This window comes from Nomascus leucogenys, chromosome 12, assembly GCF_006542625.1.
Source record: "Nomascus leucogenys isolate Asia chromosome 12, Asia_NLE_v1, whole genome shotgun sequence".
NCBI lineage: Eukaryota > Metazoa > Chordata > Mammalia > Primates > Hylobatidae > Nomascus > Nomascus leucogenys.
Genome location: NC_044392.1, coordinates 13,925,373 through 13,943,859, shown reverse-complemented (window position 1 = coordinate 13,943,859; position 18,487 = coordinate 13,925,373). Strand labels below are relative to the sequence as shown.

The 18,487-nt window shown below is 40.8% G+C and overlaps 1 protein-coding gene and 1 pseudogene across 2 annotated transcripts in view; one reads left to right on the top strand and one right to left on the bottom strand.

Moving 5' to 3' along the window:
* EIF2B3 (eukaryotic translation initiation factor 2B subunit gamma) overlaps positions 1–18,487 on the top strand; it is a 133,573-nt gene that overhangs the window by 25,622 nt on the left and 89,464 nt on the right. For both annotated transcript variants that reach the window (XM_030823770.1, XM_030823771.1), the window contains exon 4: positions 15,183–15,342. In XM_030823770.1, coding sequence (XP_030679630.1) covers positions 15,183–15,342 — 160 coding nt within the window. The remainder of the gene's footprint in view (positions 1–15,182; positions 15,343–18,487) is intronic.
* LOC100604626 lies at positions 1,100–11,678 on the bottom strand (annotated as a pseudogene).

The window sequence follows — 18,487 nt, the reverse complement described above, 5'->3', positions numbered from 1 at the left end:
TTTTTGTATCTTTAGTAGAGACAGGGTTTCACCGTGTTAGCCAGGATGGTCTCGATCTCCTGACCTCATGATCCGCCCGCCTCGGCCTCCCAAAGTGCTGGGATTACAGGCGTGAGCCACCGCGCCCGGCCCAGTGTTGGTTTTTAAACAGTATTAGTTTTTAATTTGTATTTTTTATTGTCATATTATTATTTTTATTTTTTCCTCGAATATTTTTGATATATGGTTGGCTGAATCTGCAGATGCAGTACCTGCAGATACAGAGGGCCAACTGTAAATGTCAAAAAAGTCAACTTTCAAAAATAACTTTATCAATGTGAGTTATTTTTAAATACAAATAGGGACTGAACATGCATCAAATTGTACTCTCATTCACTGACATAAGCACACCTGCAAACAAGTTAATATGAAGGTAAATACATAAATATATACAAATAAATACACATACCCAAATAACAAACCACACATCACCCACCATTTTCCAATTTTCACATAAACATACTGGCAAATAAAGCAAAATATCAGTGTAAATTAACATACTTACATATACAGATATGCATAAATAGCAGAATTCAAAGTGGCATGTACCATATAACACAGGTACTTAAGGCATAAACAACACAGCTCAGTCAGAAACAGCCCAGAGTTGAAACAAATACTATTGTATTTGTTCTCACTAGGGATGAAGATTCAGCAGTTCAAATGAAATTGAGATTAATAAAATTAATAAAATGCTCATGCTTTAAATAATAGAAACAGAGAAACCAGACTCTAAACCATTCCCCATTGCCAATGAGTTTGTTATGTTGGTAATGTGAAGACAACTTCAGAGACTCAAAAGCACAGGGAGGCTGGGGAGTCCTATCTAGATGAAAGATTTGCTAAATGAAGTTACTGAAGGTGAACATGGAAACCTTCTGTAAAATTAGCTAAATTATCTTTACGTTTTTTAGAAATAGGGTCTCACTCTGTTGCCCAGGCTGGAGTGCAGTGGCGTGATCTTAGATCATTACAGTGTCATACTCCTGGGGTCAAGTGATCCTCCCAGCCTCAACCTCCTAATTAGCTGGGATCACAGGTGTGTGACACCATGCCTGGCTCAGATTCTTTTCACTTTGAAGGCCCTGCTAGAAACTTGCTGCTGCTCTAATTCACCACTTGGAGAGGCAAAACTAAATAAGCTGTTGCTGGGTTCAGGTGCTGTGGAAGAACCCACAAAAAAAATGGTCTGAACTGAAAATCTCCATCTCCATCGCCCTGATTTAAACAGGTATACTATCCAAAGGAAATTTGGAGTTGTTATTCCTAATGGGAAGCCAAAAACACCAGACCATGCAATTGTAGATGGTTCAAGGGTGGCTTCATGGTTAGCAATAGGGATGTTACGTAGCCTAAGGCTATCATAGAGGCCTTGGAGCTTTTGATACTGAAGATTGCGTTCTATAAGTTTCTCAGATGTCACTGAACTTTTTCTTGTATTCTTCTAGCACTTTCTTCATGGAGGTGACTTCCCCTTTCATAGAGGTCAATTCTACATCCTCGCTTTGTATTTGCTGAGTATATATCTTCTCCATCTGTTTCAGATGGCCCTCAGCCTTGATGAAATTGTGTTCTTGATAGAGATGTTCCTGATGTACCTGATATGCCCAGAAGGCCACTGCTCGGGAGCTTACATCCAACACGATCTCTTGTCGCAGTCCTGCCAATACCTTAGTTTTATATTTCTCTGATGGACTGAGTTCTGTGCAGACAATATCTAGCTTTCCAGAAAGGGTACTGTTTCAGGCAGCACAGATAGCTGGTGAGCGACTAAACTCACCACTGCCCTGCTGATCACAGAGGATGTGAGAGCAGGCAGTGACCCATGCATAGCCATAGAGTTTGATGCGACACTTTCGATAATTACAAAGTAGCATGTCTTCACACAAAGACATAATAGGATAGTGAGGTCTCCAGAAGCTAAAGAGAGCCCATAAAAGAAAAACGCAGTAATCATCTACTGTATATCCACGATTTACAGCACCAAAGAGGTCCAGACTGGAACAGTGAGACTCTGATCTGGTTTCCGTCTCTTAAAATTTTACTTCTCTGGCATCACATGAATCCAGCGTCTATCTAGAAATCAAGTTGAACCACAGGATCTATCAATTACCTAGGATCGTCTGTGTAATGAAGAGAACTTAAGACAGCTTATCTTGATCAAAATTCAAGTACCAGGCTTTAGGTCCCATCAGCCTTTAACCCTTTTTATTGAGAATGTCCAAATCCAAGCCCATTTGATTTTCAGGGGGTCTGTAGATAGGCCAGTTCTGGACTGGCACACAGGGTGCTGAAGACCAAGGCCTTCCCTCCTCAGTGGATTTCATCTTCAACCGGCCCACCAAAATGGAGAGGGAAAAAAGTCATTGTACATATTTTACTCAACCAACTCCTATGTTTGGGTTTTTAGATAGCTTCCAATATTTTGCTGCAATGAATAACTTTGCAATTAGTAGTGGTATTGTTGCATGATAAATTCTTACAAGTGGGATTACTGGGTCAAAGGATAAAACTGCATGTGTAGCTTTGTTAAAAATTACCAAATTTCCATCCAAAAGTGTTGTACTAGTTAGCATTCCTAGCAACAATATATGAGAGTGTTTATTTCCACATGGACTCACCAGTCTAATTGGTGAGAAATGGTAGCTCAGAGTCATTTGAATTTTAATTTGCGTTTTTCTTTTTTTTTTTTTTGGAGACAGAGTCTTGCTCTGTCATCCAAGCTGGAATGCAATGGCGCAATGGCGCTCACTGCAACCTTCACCTGTCGGGTTCAAGTGATTATCCTGCCTCAGCCTCCAAAGTAGCTGGGATTACAGGCACATGCCACTACACCCAGCTGACTTTTGTATTTTTAGTAGAGACCGGGTTTTGTCATGTTGGCCAGGCTGGTCTCGAACTCCTGAGCTCAAGTGATCTGCCTGCCTCTGCCTCCTAAAGTGCTGGGATCACAGGTGTGAGCTGCATTTTTTCTTATTATGAGTGAAGTTAAATATCTTTTTATATGTTTAAGGACCATTTAAAAGTTGAACACATTATGATCTTTCTTTGTAAATTGTTCATGTACTTTATTTTTTCTCAATTTTAAAAGTACCTTCAGTTTTTGTTGTTTTCCCTCTTGAATTTTAGAAGTTCTGTAACTGTAGCAGTTTGATGTCTTTTGACTTTGTGGTGTTTGGGGGCATAGAAAACTTTTTGTTTTTGTTTTGATACAGGGTCTTGCCCTGTCGCCTAGGCTAGAGTGCCATGGCACGATCTCACCTTACTGCAGCCTCCATCCCCTGAGCTCAGGTGATCTTCCTACCTCAGCCCCCTGAGTAGCTGGAACTACAGGCACACGTCACCACACCCGGCTAATTTTTTTTTTCTTTTTTATAGAGACAGGGTCTTGATGTTGCCTAGGCTAGCTAGTCTCGAACTCATGAGCTCAAGTAATCCTCCCACCTTGGTCTCTCAAAGTGCTGGGATTACAGGCATGAGCCACCACTCCCAGCCTTGTTTTTATATTTATGTAGTCAAATTTAACAATCTTTAATTCATCTGGATTTTGAATAATAGTTAGAAAGTTTCTTCTCACATTTAGGTTATAGCGAAACCTACTTTTGTTTCCTTCTAGTACTTGCATAGTTTCACTTTTTTACATTTAGGTCTCTGATCCATTTGATGTTTGTCTTGTGTACAGTATGAACAGTGGATCTAATTTTATCCTTTTTCCAAATGCCTATTCAGTTTCCCATCACCATTTATTAAAATATTCATTTTGCCCTTGTTATTTAAGTTTCATGATTATCATGTACTAAATTCCCAAGCTGAGTCAATTTATATACACACATATATACATATATGTATATATAGCCATAAGATCTTATTGATCATATTTTTAAATTTTCTATATCCGTTTTTATTTTTTATCCACTTCATCTATCTTTTACTAATAGTAGTGCATTAAAGCTGCTTAGTATTAGTGGTTTCTGTTGATTTTTTTTTATACTTTAAGTTGCAGATTTGTTACATATGAATACATGTGCCATGGTGGTTTGCTGCACCCATCAACACACATCTACATTAGGTATTTCTCCTAATGCTATCCCTCTCCTAGTCCCCCCACCCCCGACAGGCCCTGGTGTGTGATGTTCCTCTCCCTGTGTCCATGTGTTCTCATTGTTCAACTCCTACTTACGAGTGAGAACTATGCAGTGTTTGGTTTTCTGTTCCTGTGTTAGTTTGCTAAGAATGATGGTTTCCAGCTTCATTCATGTCTCTGCAAAGGACATGAACTCATCCTTTTTTTATGGCTACATAGTATTACATGGTGTATATGTACCACATTTTCTTTATCTAGCCTATCATCGATGGGTATTTGGGTTGGTTCCAAGTCTTAGCTATTGTGAACAGTGCAGCAATAAACATATGTGTGCATGTGTCTTTATAGTAGAATGATTTATAATCCTTTGGGTATATACCCAGTAATGGGATTGCTGGGTCAAATGGTATATTTCTGGTTCTAGATCCTTGAGGAATCACCACACTGTCTTCCACAATGGTTGAACTAATTTACACTACCACCAACAGTGTAAAAGCGTTCCTGTTTCTCCACATCCTCTCCAGCATCTGGTTGTTTCCTGACTTTTTAATGATCGATATTCTGACATGAGATGGTATCTCATTGTGGTTTTGATTGGGATTTCTCTAATGACCAGTGATGATGAGCTTTTTTTCATATGTTTCTTGGCCACATAAATGTCTTCTTTTGAGAAGTGTCTGTTCATATCATTTGCCCACTTTTTGAGGGGTTTTTTTTTTTCTTATAAATTTGTTTAAGTTCCTTGTAGATTCTGGATATTAGCCCTTTGTCAGATGGATAGATTGCAGAATTTTCTCCCGTTCTGTAGGTTGCTTGTTCACTCTGATGGTAGTTTCTTTTGCTGTGCAGAAGCTCTTTAGTTTAATTAGATCCCATTTGTCAATTTGGCTTTTGTTGCCATTGCTTTTGGTGTTTTAGTCATGGAGTCTTTGCCCATGCCTATCTCCTGAATGGTATTGCCTAGGTTTTCTTCTAGGGTTTTTATGGTTTTGGGTCTTATGTTTAAGTCTTTAATCCATCTCGATTTAGTTTTTGTATAAGGTGTAAGAAAGGGGTCCAGTTTCAGCTTTCTTGAATTTTCTGTTTTGTTTGTTTGTTTTTTAGAAACAGGATCTCACTCTGTCATGGGTGCTGGAGTGCAATGGCACAATCATAGCTCACTGCAGCCTGAAACCTGGGCTCAAATGATCCTCCTGCCTCAACCTCTCAAATAGCTGGGACTACAGGCGTGCACCACCATGCCTCACTAATTTTTAAAATTTTTTGTAGAGATAAGGTCTCGCTATGTTGCCCAGGTTGGTTTCAAACTCCTGGCCGCAAACAGTTCTCCCACCTTGGCTTCCAAAATGCTGGGATTACAGGCGTGAGCCACCGTGCTCAGCCAACCCTAAGTTTTAAAAAGATGTATTAGTTGTATTTCTCTCATTGTTATGAACTTCCCTTTAGAGTGAAAGTTTGATTTGGGAGAACAAAAAAAAAACTCTTGTTTTTTTCTATTCCAAGTCAGTGCATTTAGAGATGAAAATTAAATTGCGTATATCTAAATCCTAGAAGAGAAGTGACAGGCATTTTTTTTTTTTTTTTTTTTTGAGACGGAGTCTTGCTCTGTCGCCCAGGCTGGAGTGCAGTGGCGCAATCTCGGCTCACTGCAAACTCCGCCTCCCGGGTTCACGCCATTCTCCTGCCTCAGCCTCTCCGAGTAGCTGGGACCACAGGCGCCCGCCACCACGCCTGGCTAATTTTTTTGCATTTTTAGTAGAGCCGGGGTTTCACCGTGGTCTCGATCTCCTGACCTCGTGATCCGCCCGCCTCGGCCTCCCAAAGTGCTGGGATTACAAGCGTGAGCCACCGCGCCCGGCCGTGACAGGCATTTTTATAGGGAACTCATTTGAACGGAATTAAAAATTAATATAGGTGCTTCTTTCCTAGCTTCACACAGTAAGGAAGAATACAATTCCTCTATTTGTTCTTAATCTGAAGAGGAAAATTTCCTTTGAGGATGTGAATGAATTATGAATATTAGAACCATAAATGTTGAGCCTTCATTTTAAGTTGTAAATCTAGCAAGCATATAGTCATTCTTCAGCCGTGCCCTCCAGGACAGCTGCTTTTGATTTCTTTCCTTTCAGACATCTCTGCCTTTTGCTTCTTTGGAAGTAGCAGGTTCATTTCCTGCCTTCTTGCATTCGGGAACTGCAAAGTTGTCTCTGTGGCCCCTGTCCTAACTCTGAACAGTCAGTCTCTACAAAGGGAGCATTCACGTCTGTCAGAATGTATATTGTTTCTAAACATTTAAAATCAGATGTTTTAATATTTGAGTCAAATTAAACAAAGAGAAGGAGATAACAGGAAAAGTACTAACATTTACTCATGCGTGTTTGCCAGCACTAGGTTGAACTCTGGGTATACAAAGATAAAAGGGCTCCTTATGGAGCTCAAAGTCTAGATGGAAAAAATATATATGTAATCCAATTAGTGATTTAAGGTCTGTAATGGATCAGAAAATGCATCATCTCTAGGGGAGATAATATATCGGCTCTGCCCTTTCTAGTAACTGTGACAAGACCTGAATTTTGATGGATAAATATATAATAGAGTAGGAAGACAGACTAGGGTATACATTCTTGGCAGTCGACTCTATCAAATTAACACTGGCGGCCAGGTGCAGTGGCTTATGCCTGTAATCCCAGCACCTGAGGAAGCCAAGGCAGGAGGATCACTTGAGGTCAGGACCTTGAAAACCAGCCTGGCCAACATGGCGAAACACTGTCTGTACTAAAAATGTAAAAATTAGCTGGGCACAGTGGCACACACCTGTAATCCCAGCTACTTGGGAGGCTGAGGCACAAGAATTGCTTGAACCTGGGAGGCGGAGGTTGCAGTGAGCCGTGATCGTGCCATTTTACTCCAGCCTGGGCAATAGCCTGGGCAATAGAGTGAGACTCTGTCTGAAAAAAAAAAAAAAAAAAAAGTTAACATTGGCTATGTGGAGGGGAATTGGGGGAGAGAAGACTGAATTAGGTAGGTGGAGTCATATTTTGAAGACCCTTAATGTCATGCTAAGGAATTCCAACTTAATCTTGTTGAGCAGCAATCTCCAAATTAGGCTGTACTCAAAGCCAGGTGGTGTACAGAATTAAGTACCAGAGGAAAATGTTAGAATTTCTTGTTTTTAAATGTTTTATTTATTCATTTTTAAATGTCTATCTTTATATATATTATATAAAGAGCATATCACATTATAGTGATCTGTATATTTTTAAAAAAACTTTAAAGTAAGTGGCAATAAGTTCAACTTTTTTGATGTTTAGAAAACACTGTTTTAGGGTGTCTTTAAGCAGGGAAAAGACATATGCAGTAGAAATTAGAGTATGGATTAGAATAAGGGAAAACTGGAGCAAGAGAGACACCAGCCAAGAGACTGGAAGAAGATTTTGAGACCTGAACTAAGGCAGTGCAATAGGGGAAGAGTAGGGGACAGGGCAGGAGAGGGAGGACTTCCATCCTGGACTATGGGCGGATTTCTGGCATCAGATTCTGGATGGTAGCAACAGCATGATTAAACTAAGGAATATAGTAAGGATATTTAGCTGTGAGCCCAAGGATTATCACATTTCTTACTTACTGACTGAGTTGGTCATTTCCCTTCCTAGACCTACTGCCCCAACCTCAGTGAAAACAATGTGGCAGTTGGCCCTTGGCCTTGCACTTTAAGGACTATAGACTGGAATCTTTTCTAAGCATTTTAAACCAAAACTGAGGTCTCCATTGCAGTTAGCCTTTGGTGTTTATTAAAGCACACAAACTATGCCAGGTACAGTGGCTCATGCATGTAATCCCAGCATTTTGGGAGGCTGAGGCAGGAGGATTGCTTGAGCCCAGGAGTTTGAGACCAGCCTGGGCAATATAGGGAGACCCCTTGTCTAAAAAAAAAGAAAAGAAAAGAAAAAGCACACAAACTACTCTTGGAGATTTGATTGGGATTCGACCACATAGGAAAATGTAAATTGTGACCTTCATAGTCACACCAAGTAGCTGAATTCATGAGTTCCATATGGGGAGGGGTGGCATGCAGGCTGGTGATTTGGATCATAGCCATTATTTGTGGAAGCACTGGGTGAGTAGAAGCATGGTAGTTACCTTGCCCTGACAGTTTTTTTCCAAGGGAGTAAATGTGTTTTTCTTTCTCCTTGTCATAAGAAATCGGTTGCCAGATTGTGTTATTTATAACAATCTGTCATGGAACAGCTGCCAGGAAAAGAAAAGAGGCTATTCCCAGTAGCTCTCCTCACCTCCCACCCCACCACTACAGCCACACACACACACATCCGGTTTTCTGATTTAACTTTTTTTTTCCCCTCTAATTTTACTCAGTGGTTTTGGCTTGATCGAAAATGTTCTTGTGATGAGAGATTTCTGGGCTTTGCCATGGCTTGGTAATTGGGTTTTCTGAGCTTAATTTGTTTACTTTAGTCAAGACTAACTGGCAGCAGTTTGGATTTTGAATTCCTGGGTGTCTTGGACACTTTAAACACTAAAGTGCTGCCTTCCCTTGAAACCTTGCATGTTTCTATATTGTCAACAGTGCACACATCTGCTTTCCTTCTGAGTTGTGCTTTCTGCCCTTGACATTGCCCTGGCTTCTCTAGAGGAGCAGGCTTGGGATGAGGCATACCAAGGAATGTTGGAATAATGAGTAGGGAGGTCTTTGGAGAAGCCAGTTGGTCTCTGCAGAAGAGATATACTGTTGGCATTAGAAAAGAAGTGGGTCCATGAAACAAAGGCAGCTGAGTGTTGGCATGTTCAGGGAACTTTCAAATTAACTGCATTTCTGACACACAGTTGCTTTACAGTCCAAACAGTCCGTGTTTATTCATGGCTTGTGGTCACACATGATCAAAAATACTTCTCTGGGTCTTATCAGTTTTTCTACTTTCTCTCTCTGGGCTCCAGTTACTAGAAAGCCATTTGCATTCCTAGAATGGGCTTTACATTTTAGAATAAAAATAAAAACAATGATCATTTCTTTCTGTTACAGCTTTTATAAAATCAGGCCAGGCACAGTGGCTTATGCCTGTAATTCCAGCACTGTGGGAGGCTGAGACAGGAGGATCACTTGAGCCTAAGAGTTTGAGACCAGCCCTGGCAACATAGTGAGATCCCGTCTGTACAAAAAAAAAAAAAAAAGAAGAAGAAGAAAAAATTAAAATTAGCGGGCATAATGGCATGTGGTGCCTGTAGTCCCAGCTACTTAGGAAGCCGAAGTGGTAGGATGCTTGAGTCCAAGAATTTGAGGTTACAGTGAGCTATGATCACACCTCTGCACTCCAGCCTGGGCAACAGATGGAGACCCTGTCTCAAAAAAAATTTTTTTAAATGGTATTATGAAGGTATAAGTATGATTTAGCTTTCCTTTCTTTCTTCTTCTGAGATTTCCAGCTTTGGAAATTGATCAGACAACAAACACTTTCCTTTGGAAGTGATGGAGTTGCAAAGAGGATGAGATGTGTTTGGTCTCAGTGATTCTTACATGGTGTATTCTCTGGGAACAGAGGCAGGAGAGGGGCTGATGGAACAGCACCTCCATCTGTATGCTAGGCCCTGTTCTTTCAGACCCACATCTTTCTTTTCACACTAAGAACAGATGGCAACCAGACATTGAGTGGAGGGGTCTGTTCCTTGTGATCCTTGGGGATTTTGCATTCAGTTTAGCAAAAAGTCATCAAAACGCGAAGAAAGAAATGAGCCTACAGCCTGTTCACAATTATGCAGGACTTGTTTGGCATTCACTGTACTGACAGATTTAAACACTTTTGCAGATATCGAATGATAACAGCATTTATTTGCCAAGACAACATTGTTACCACTTCTGAGGCATCTGCATTGGAGTCATTTTCTTGATTTTGGAGTACACTTAGTAGTTCAATTTATTGTAGATCAGTCAACTTGCAAAAAAACCAGCCATCTTATTAGAGAAACTTAGAAAAATAGGAAGGGGATTTTTTTCCTCAGCAAATTGTCATTTTCATTCTGATGAAATGGGGCAACTTCTGTACTGTTGTAATGACAACTCTGTGAATGTCTTTAGTAATGATTTGTCTCCCTGTCTTTCTAAGCATTGTTCTAAGTAGGATTCTGCAGGCTGTTTCTTTAGTTTGTATGTATGTGGTCTGATTTGTTCATGTTTGCTGCTTCCTGCATGGTGAGTTGCAGGTGTAGGGTTTTTTTTCCCTAAAGAGATGTTTATGGGAACTTTTTTTTTTTGAGACGGAGTCTTGCACTGTTACCCAGGCTGGAGTGCAGTGGCGCGATCTCGGCTCACGGCAAGCTCCGCCCCCTGGATTCACACCATTCTCCTGCCTCAGCCTCCCGAGTAGCTGGGACTACAGGCGCCTGCCACCAAGCCCGGCTGATTTTTTGTACTTTTAGTAGAGACGAGGTTTCACTGTGTTAGCCAGGATGGTCTCGATCTGACCTCGTGATCCGCCCGCCTCGGCCTTCCAAAGTGCTGGGATTACAGGCGTGAGCCACTGCGCCAGTGGGAACTTTTTTTTTTTTTAGTCTCAGAGTTAAAATCTAAAAAGAATTTAGAGAGCCTTACGCAGAAGAGTAGGAAACAATCCGAATTTGAGCTTAACTTTAAAAGGGCTTCAAAAGAAATTGTTCAGGCTATAAATAACAAGTTACATGTGGAAAAAGAAATGGTGATTCTGTTGCAGATTCTATATTCAGAATAAGAAACTTCAGGCAGTAACATAAGGCATTCTGGTGGTTGAGTCTCACTTTCTGAGCAAACAAGACTCTTTGATTTGGTAGACTATGAGTTGAAATCATCCATTTTCCCACCCAAACCAGGAATCATGATTTTAAATTAAAATATTAGGAAAGTTTGGAGTACTTACAAAAAAAAAATACATGTAGATATTCACTTTATTCTTGAACCCAAAATAATTTGGTCCAATGTTTTTCAGACTATTTATTTATTTGAGACAAGGCCTCACTCTGTCACCCAGGCTGGAATCTGGTGGAGTAATCGTAGCTCACTAGAGTCTTGAACTCCTCTGAGGTTTAAGCAATCCTCTTGCCTCAGCCTCCCAAGTAGCTGGGACTATAAGTGCATGCCACCACACCTGGCTAACTTTTAAAAAATTTTATTTGCTAATTTAAAAAATGTTTTATATATTTTTAGAGATGGGGTCTTACTATGTTGTTCAAGCTGGCCTCAAACTCCTGGCCTCAAGTGATGCTCCTGCCTCAGCCTCCAGAGTAGCTTGGCTTACAGGTGCCAGACACTGTGCCAGGCCTTTTTTTTTTTTTTTTTTTTTTTTTGAGACGGAGTCTTGCTCTGTCCCCCAGGCTGGAGTGCAGTGGTGCGATCTCGGCTCACTGCAAGCTCCGCCTCCTGGGTTCACGCCATTCTCCTGCCTCAGCCTCCCGAGTAGCTGGGACTACAGGCGCCCGCCAACACGCCCGGCTAATTTTTTGTATTTTTAGTAGAGACGGGGTTTCACCGTGTTAGCCAGGATGGTCTCGATCTCCTGACCTCGTGATCCGCCCGCCTCGGCCTCCCAAAGTGCTGGGATTACAGGCGTGAGCCGCCGCGACCGGCCTTTTTTTTTTTTTTTGAGATAGCACCCAGGCAGAAGTGCAGTGATGTGATCATAGCTCACTCTAACCTTGAACTCCTGGGCTCATGCAGTTCTCCTGCCTTGGCATCCCAAAGCACTGGGATTACAGGTGTGAGCCACTCTGCCCAGCCTAGACTTTTTTAAAGTAGCATAATTGGTTTTCCAAGACAAAGCTTATCCAGAAGACTAGAAAATAAAATTAATAAAAGAGGAGCTGCCTTGGTTGATTCACAAAGGGCAAATCAGAACCTGCCTTTCCCTGAGGCACCTCTGGGATTACAGGCATGTGCTACTGTGCCTGGCCCTAAACTATATTTCTTTTTTTCTTTCTTTGGAGATGGAGTCTTGCTGTCACCCAAGCTTGAGTGCAGTGGTGCTATCTCCGCCCACTGCAATTTCCGCCTCCTGGGTTCAAGCAATTCTCCTGCCTCAGCCTCCCAAGTAGCTGGGACTATAGGCATGTGCCACCATGCGCGGCTAATTTTTGTATTTCAGTAGAGATGGGGTTTCACCGTGTTGCTCAGGCTGGTCTCAAACTCCTGAACTCAGGCACTCCGCCCACCTCGGCGTCCCAAAGTGCTAGGATACAGGCATGAGCCACTGCGCCCAGCCTAAACTATATTTCTTTAACACTATTCAGTAATACAGATTCTTTAGTTATACAGATAGCCATTACTAATTGTTAAATCTTAGTTACATAACTACTATAAATCTGTTTCTTCGTTGGTAAAGTGCCAATAATAACAGCTGTAGGCTAGGCGCGGTGGCTCACGCCTGTACTCCTAGCACTTTGGGAGGCCAAAGCGGGCAAATTGCTTGAGTCCAGGAGTTCGAGTCCAGCCTGGGAAACATAGGAAGACCCTATCTCTACTAAAAATAAAAATAAAAATTAGCCAGGTGTGGTAGTGCACGCCTGTAGTCCCAGCTACTAGGGAGGCTGAGGTGGGAGGATCACTTGAGCCCAGGAAGTCGAGGCTGCAGTAAGCCATGATCATGCCACTGCACTCCAGCCTGGAACAAGACCCTGTCTCAAAAAAAAAAAATTTAGATAGATAGATAGATAGATAGATAGATAGATAGATAGATAGTTCTTACTGCATATGGTTGTTGTGAAGATTGAAATATGTTTTCGGCCGGGCGTGGTGGCTCACGCCTGTAATCTCAGCACTTTGGGAGGCTGAGACAGGATTGTTTGAGCCCACCAGTTCAAGACCAATCTGGACAACATAGAAACATAGTGAGACCCTGTCTCTATTTTTTTTTTTTAATTTAAAAATAAAATAAAAATAAAAATAAGGCCGGGCGCAGTGGCTCACACCTGTAATCCCAGCACTTTGGGAGGCCGAGGCGGGCGGATCACAAGGTCAGGAGATTGAGACCATCCTGGCTAACACGGTGAAACCCCGTCTCTACTAAAAACACACAAAAAATTAGCCGGGCGTGGTGGCGGGTGCCTGTAGTCCCAGCTACTCGGGAGGCTGAGGCAGGAGAATGGCATGAACCCCGGAGGTGGAGCTTGCTGTGAGCCGAGATCGTGCCACTGCACTCCAGCCTGGGCAACAGAGAGATACTCTGTCTCAAAAAAATAAATAAATAAAATAAAATAAAATAAATAATGTTTGCAAAGTGTTATCACAATTCCTGGCCAATAGTAAGCATTCAGTAAACATTAGTTATCATTGTTAGTTTTTATTATAATTAATCTGAGATATTAGAATTATAATCAGGCATGGTAGCTCATGCCTATAATCCCAGCACTTTGGGAGGCCGAGGTGAGTGGATCACTTGAGCTCAGGAGTTTGAGACTAGCCTAGGCAACATAGGGAGACCACCATCTCTACAAAAAATGCAAAAATTAGCCAAGTGTGGTGGCACACACCTGTAGTCCCAGCTACTTGGGAGACTGAGGCAGGAGGATCACTTGAGCCTGGAAGGTCAAGGCTGCAGTAAGCTGTGACCGCACCACTGCATTCCAGTCTAGGTGACAGAGTAAGACCCTGTCAGGAAATATATATATATATAAAATCAGGAAGCCCACCACTATGAGAAAACCTTTTTTTTGTTGATTTATTCATTCATTTGTTAAACAATTATTAAATGCCAACTGTGTGTCAGACACTGGTAATAGACCTTATTTTTCTCATCTATAAAAATAGAGGCCAGTAATATTAACAATAACAATGGCTTTCTGTCATTCTTTTTTTTAATTTTTTATTTATTTATTTATTATTATTATTATACTTTAGGTTTTAGGGTACATGTGCACAATGTACAGGTTTGTTACATATGTATCCATGTGCCATGTTGGTTTGCTGCACCCATTCACTCATCATTGAGCATTAGGTATATCTCCTAATGCTGTCCCTCCCCGCTCCCCCGACCCCACAACAGTCCCCAGAGTGTGATGTTCCCCTTCCTGTGTCCATGAGTTCTCATTGTTCAATTCCCACCTATGAGTGAGAACATGCGGTGTTTGGTTTTTTGTCCTTGCGATAGTTTACTGAGAATGATGGTTTCCAGTTTCATCCATGTCCCTACAAAGGACATGAACTCATCATTTTTTATGGCTGCATAGTATTCCATGGTGTATATGTGCCACATTTTCTTAATCCAGTCTATCGTTGTTGGACATTTGGGTTGGTTCCAAGTCTTTGCGATTGTGAATAGTGCCGCAATAAACATACGTGTGCATGTGTCTTTATAGCAGCATGATTTATAGTCCTTTGGGTATATACCCAGTAGTGGGATGGCTGGGTCAAATGGTATTTCTAGTTCTAGATCCCTGAGGAATCGTCACACTGACTTCCACAATGGTTGAACTAGTTTACAGTCCCACCAACAGTGTAAAAGTGTTCCTATTTCTCCACATCCTGTCCAGCACCTGTTGTTTCCTGTCTTTTGCTATTCTTAGAAGATTGAATGGGTGCCTTGTACATACCTGAGGTTATATTGTAATTATTTACTATAGAATGTTAAGTTCCTAAGAATGAGGCATTGTATTCTGTTCATCCTGTTATTTCCTAGTACTGTAGTAAAGTGATTGTTCTATGCCATATTAAATCATCAAACTATGTGAAAATGCTTTTTTAAACTATAAAGAGATGTATAAATATAAGATCATATATTCCATAGTCATAGAAATAGACAATGTGGTGGTTTTCAGACTGTTTCTTAGAACCTAGGCTTCCAGAGGTGTCTCAGGGACTGCCCACACAGTTCCTGAGGTACACAAGGGAGAGAGAGATTCCAGACCCTATACCAGCACAATTCAATGAGAACAACCCCATTTATTTTACTTGTTTGGCTATGAAAAATGCTTGAAGAGTATTGTCTGATTTGTGTGTTTTTAAGCCATCATAATTTTGTCTTGTGATGATTTGTGTAATCCATTGTACTTTATGATACTGACTTTTCCTATCTCCATTTAACAGACAGATGTGCTGGTGCTGAGCTGTGATCTGATAACAGACGTTGCCTTACATGAGGTCGTGGACCTGTTTAGAGCTTATGATGCATCACTTGCTATGTTGATGAGAAAAGGCCAAGATAGCTTAGAACCTGTTCCCGGTCAAAAGGGGAAAAAAAAAGCAGGTAAGGAAGATTGGAGTTTGTTTTGTTTGTTGAGTTTTCGTAATTATTATTCTCACTCATGCTTTCCCTGAAAAAACATTTATTAAGAATCTACTATACATCACAGATTCTGTGCTAGGAGTTGATGACATAAAGTCAAATAAGACATAGTCCCTGAATGGAAAATGCTTATAACTATTGATTAGATTCTTTAATGTCCTTTCGTATGCAGAGAGGAACATTCAGAACTATTTGCATTGTATTTAAGGCTCAAATAATTGAATACATGTATATAAGAAACAAACAAAAATCTAATTTAAAGTTAACTTTTAAAAATACGCCAGGTGCGGTGGCTCACACCTGTGATCCCAGCACTTTGGGAGGCCGAGGCGGGGGGATCACAAGGTCAGGAGTTTGAGACCAGCCTGGCCAACATGATGAAACCCCGTCTCTACTAAAAATACAAATATTAGCCGGGCGTGGTGGCATGTGCCTGTAATCCCAGCTACTCAGGAGGCTGAGGGAGGAGAATTGCTTGAACCCAGGAGGAGGAGGTTGCAGTGTGCCGAGATTGCGCCACTGCACCCCAACCTGGGTAACAGAGCAAGACTCCATCTCAGTGGGGGGAAAAAAGGAATTAAAGTTACTATCACAAATTTAGTATGGCTGGTTCTTTTCAATGCTTCAGTCACCCTATATGACCAATAAATGTGACAGTGGTTTCTTTTTCTTTTTCTTTCTTTTTTTTGAGATGGAGACTCGCTCTGTTGCCAGGCTGGAGTGCAGTGGCACCATCTCGGTTCACTCCAACCTCCATGTCCCGGGTTCAAGCGCTTCACCTGCCTCAGCCTCCCGAGTAGCTGGGACTACATGCACACGCCACCACACCCAGCTAATTTTTGTATTTTTAGTAGAGGCGGGGTTTCACCATGTTGGCCAGGATGGTCTCTTATCTCTTGACCTCATGATCCACCTGCCTGTGTCTCCCAAAGTGCTAGGATTACAGGCATGAGCCACTGTGCCCAGCCGATAGTTGTTAATCATACTTATCTTCCTAGGATTATAACATATTTATTTTGATTATAACATACTTATTTTGATGCTTATTTTCCTAGGATTCTAGTAGTCCTTTTATGAGTTTAAATTTTCCTGAATGATGTGTTTTTTCCTTGAAGTTTTCCTCTGGAATGATGTATTTTTTAGGTTTTGCTTTGCCAGCATTATGTAACCACTATTTTGTCATTATTATATATTGGCATATTTTGCTACAATTATTAGACTATGTATAGCTTATTAATTTCTTACTATTATTAATAGAGCCACTGAGAGCCTTCATACTTAGGATTTGAATAATCTAGTTAATATTTTAGGACGTTTGGTTAAATTATAATTTTCCAGTATAACACTGAAGCTTGTTTCTAGTTGCTTTTTGTGTTCAGATGATCACTGCTGCAGATTAATTGTTGGATACTTTTTCTACATTATTATTATGTGATGATACTCATGCTGATCAGTCTTTTTGTTCTTCATATAGTTTCTGCTTTTGCAAGGTCTGGTTTACTTACAATTCCCTGTATTCATTCTTTTCTGCCTACACAGATAGAAACAAATATATAACCAGATTTTATAAACAGATATATGTTTCATAATTAATTTTTTTGTTTCCTTTGTCTGTACTCTATTTATAAAAATCAATTAAAAAAATCAACTTATTCTTGTCATTAGAACTTTTCTTTAAATTTTTCCCTTTTCATAGGCATTGATATAACTTTTTAATACACTTTATATATAGTTTTTGTCTCTTAAGTAACATTATAAATGCACAGATTTTCACAATTCCTTTTCTTTTATTGTAAATTAACGATTTATAATTGTATAAATTTATGGGATACAAAGCAATGTTATAATTTATGTGTACAATGTGGAATAATTAAATCAAACAAGTTAACATATCCATCCCTCAAATACTTAACATTTTTCATGGTGAGAACATTTGAAATTTACTCTGTTAGCAATTTTGAAATGTCCCATACTCTATTGTTAACTATATTTACAACATAATTCTATTTTAAATTAACTGTAACTATTAGCTACCTACCATCCATTTTAAAATGTTTTCATGCTTAAATTGTCAGTTTGACCAATGGAAGTCCTTTAAGCTGGATCCTTTATCCTCTTTGAAAAGTATGATGTATACTGGTAGCTTTCTATAGCTGGAGTGTGAGTATAGGAGGCAGAGAAGCAGATAGGACTGGAGAAGAGCCAGATATCACACGAAAGAGTTTGAATTCTTGCCCAAAACAGTGAGGAAGTTGTTGAAGTAAACAAGATAGTGTCATAATTAGATTAGATTTATGTTTTAAGAAGATTTTTCTTTCCTTTTCTTTGTTTCTTTTTTTTTTTTTTTTTTTTTTTTGAGAAAGGGTCTTACTCTGTTGCTGAGGCTAGAGTGCAGTGGCTCAATCTTGGCTCGCTGCAACCTCCACTTCCCAGGCTCAAGCAGTCCTCCCACCTCAGCCTCCCGAGTAGCTGGGACTATAGGCACTCGCCACCATGCCTGGCTAACTTTTTGTATTTTTTGTAGGGACAGGGTTTCACAATGTTGCTCAGGCTGTCTCGAACTCACGAGCTCAAAAGCGATTTCCCTGCCTCAGCCTCCCAAAGTGCTGGGATTACAGGCATGAGTCACCACACTTGGCCTCTTTCTTTCTTTCTTTTTTTAAAGATACTGGGGGGCACCATGGCTCAGGACCATAATCCTAGCACTTTGGGAAGCCGAGGCAAACAGATGGCTTGAGCCCAGGAGTTTGAGACCAGCCTGGGTAACGCGGTGAAACCCCATCTCTACAAACAATTTTTTAAAAATTAGCTGGACATGGTGGCATGTGAACCTCTAGTCCCAGCTACCTGGGAGGCTGAGGTGGGAGGATCGCTTGAGCCCAGGATGTCGAGGCTACAGTGAGCCATGATCATGCCACTGCACTCCAGAGTCTCACTCTGTCCCAAAAAAACAGAGAGAGAGAGAGAGAGAGAGATTAGGTCTCATTATGTTGCCCAGGCTGGTCTCAAACTCTTGACCTCAAGCAGTTCTCCCACCTCAGCCTGCCAAGTAGCTGGTATTACAGGTACCAGCCATCACTCCTGGCTCAAGTTTTCATTCTTAATA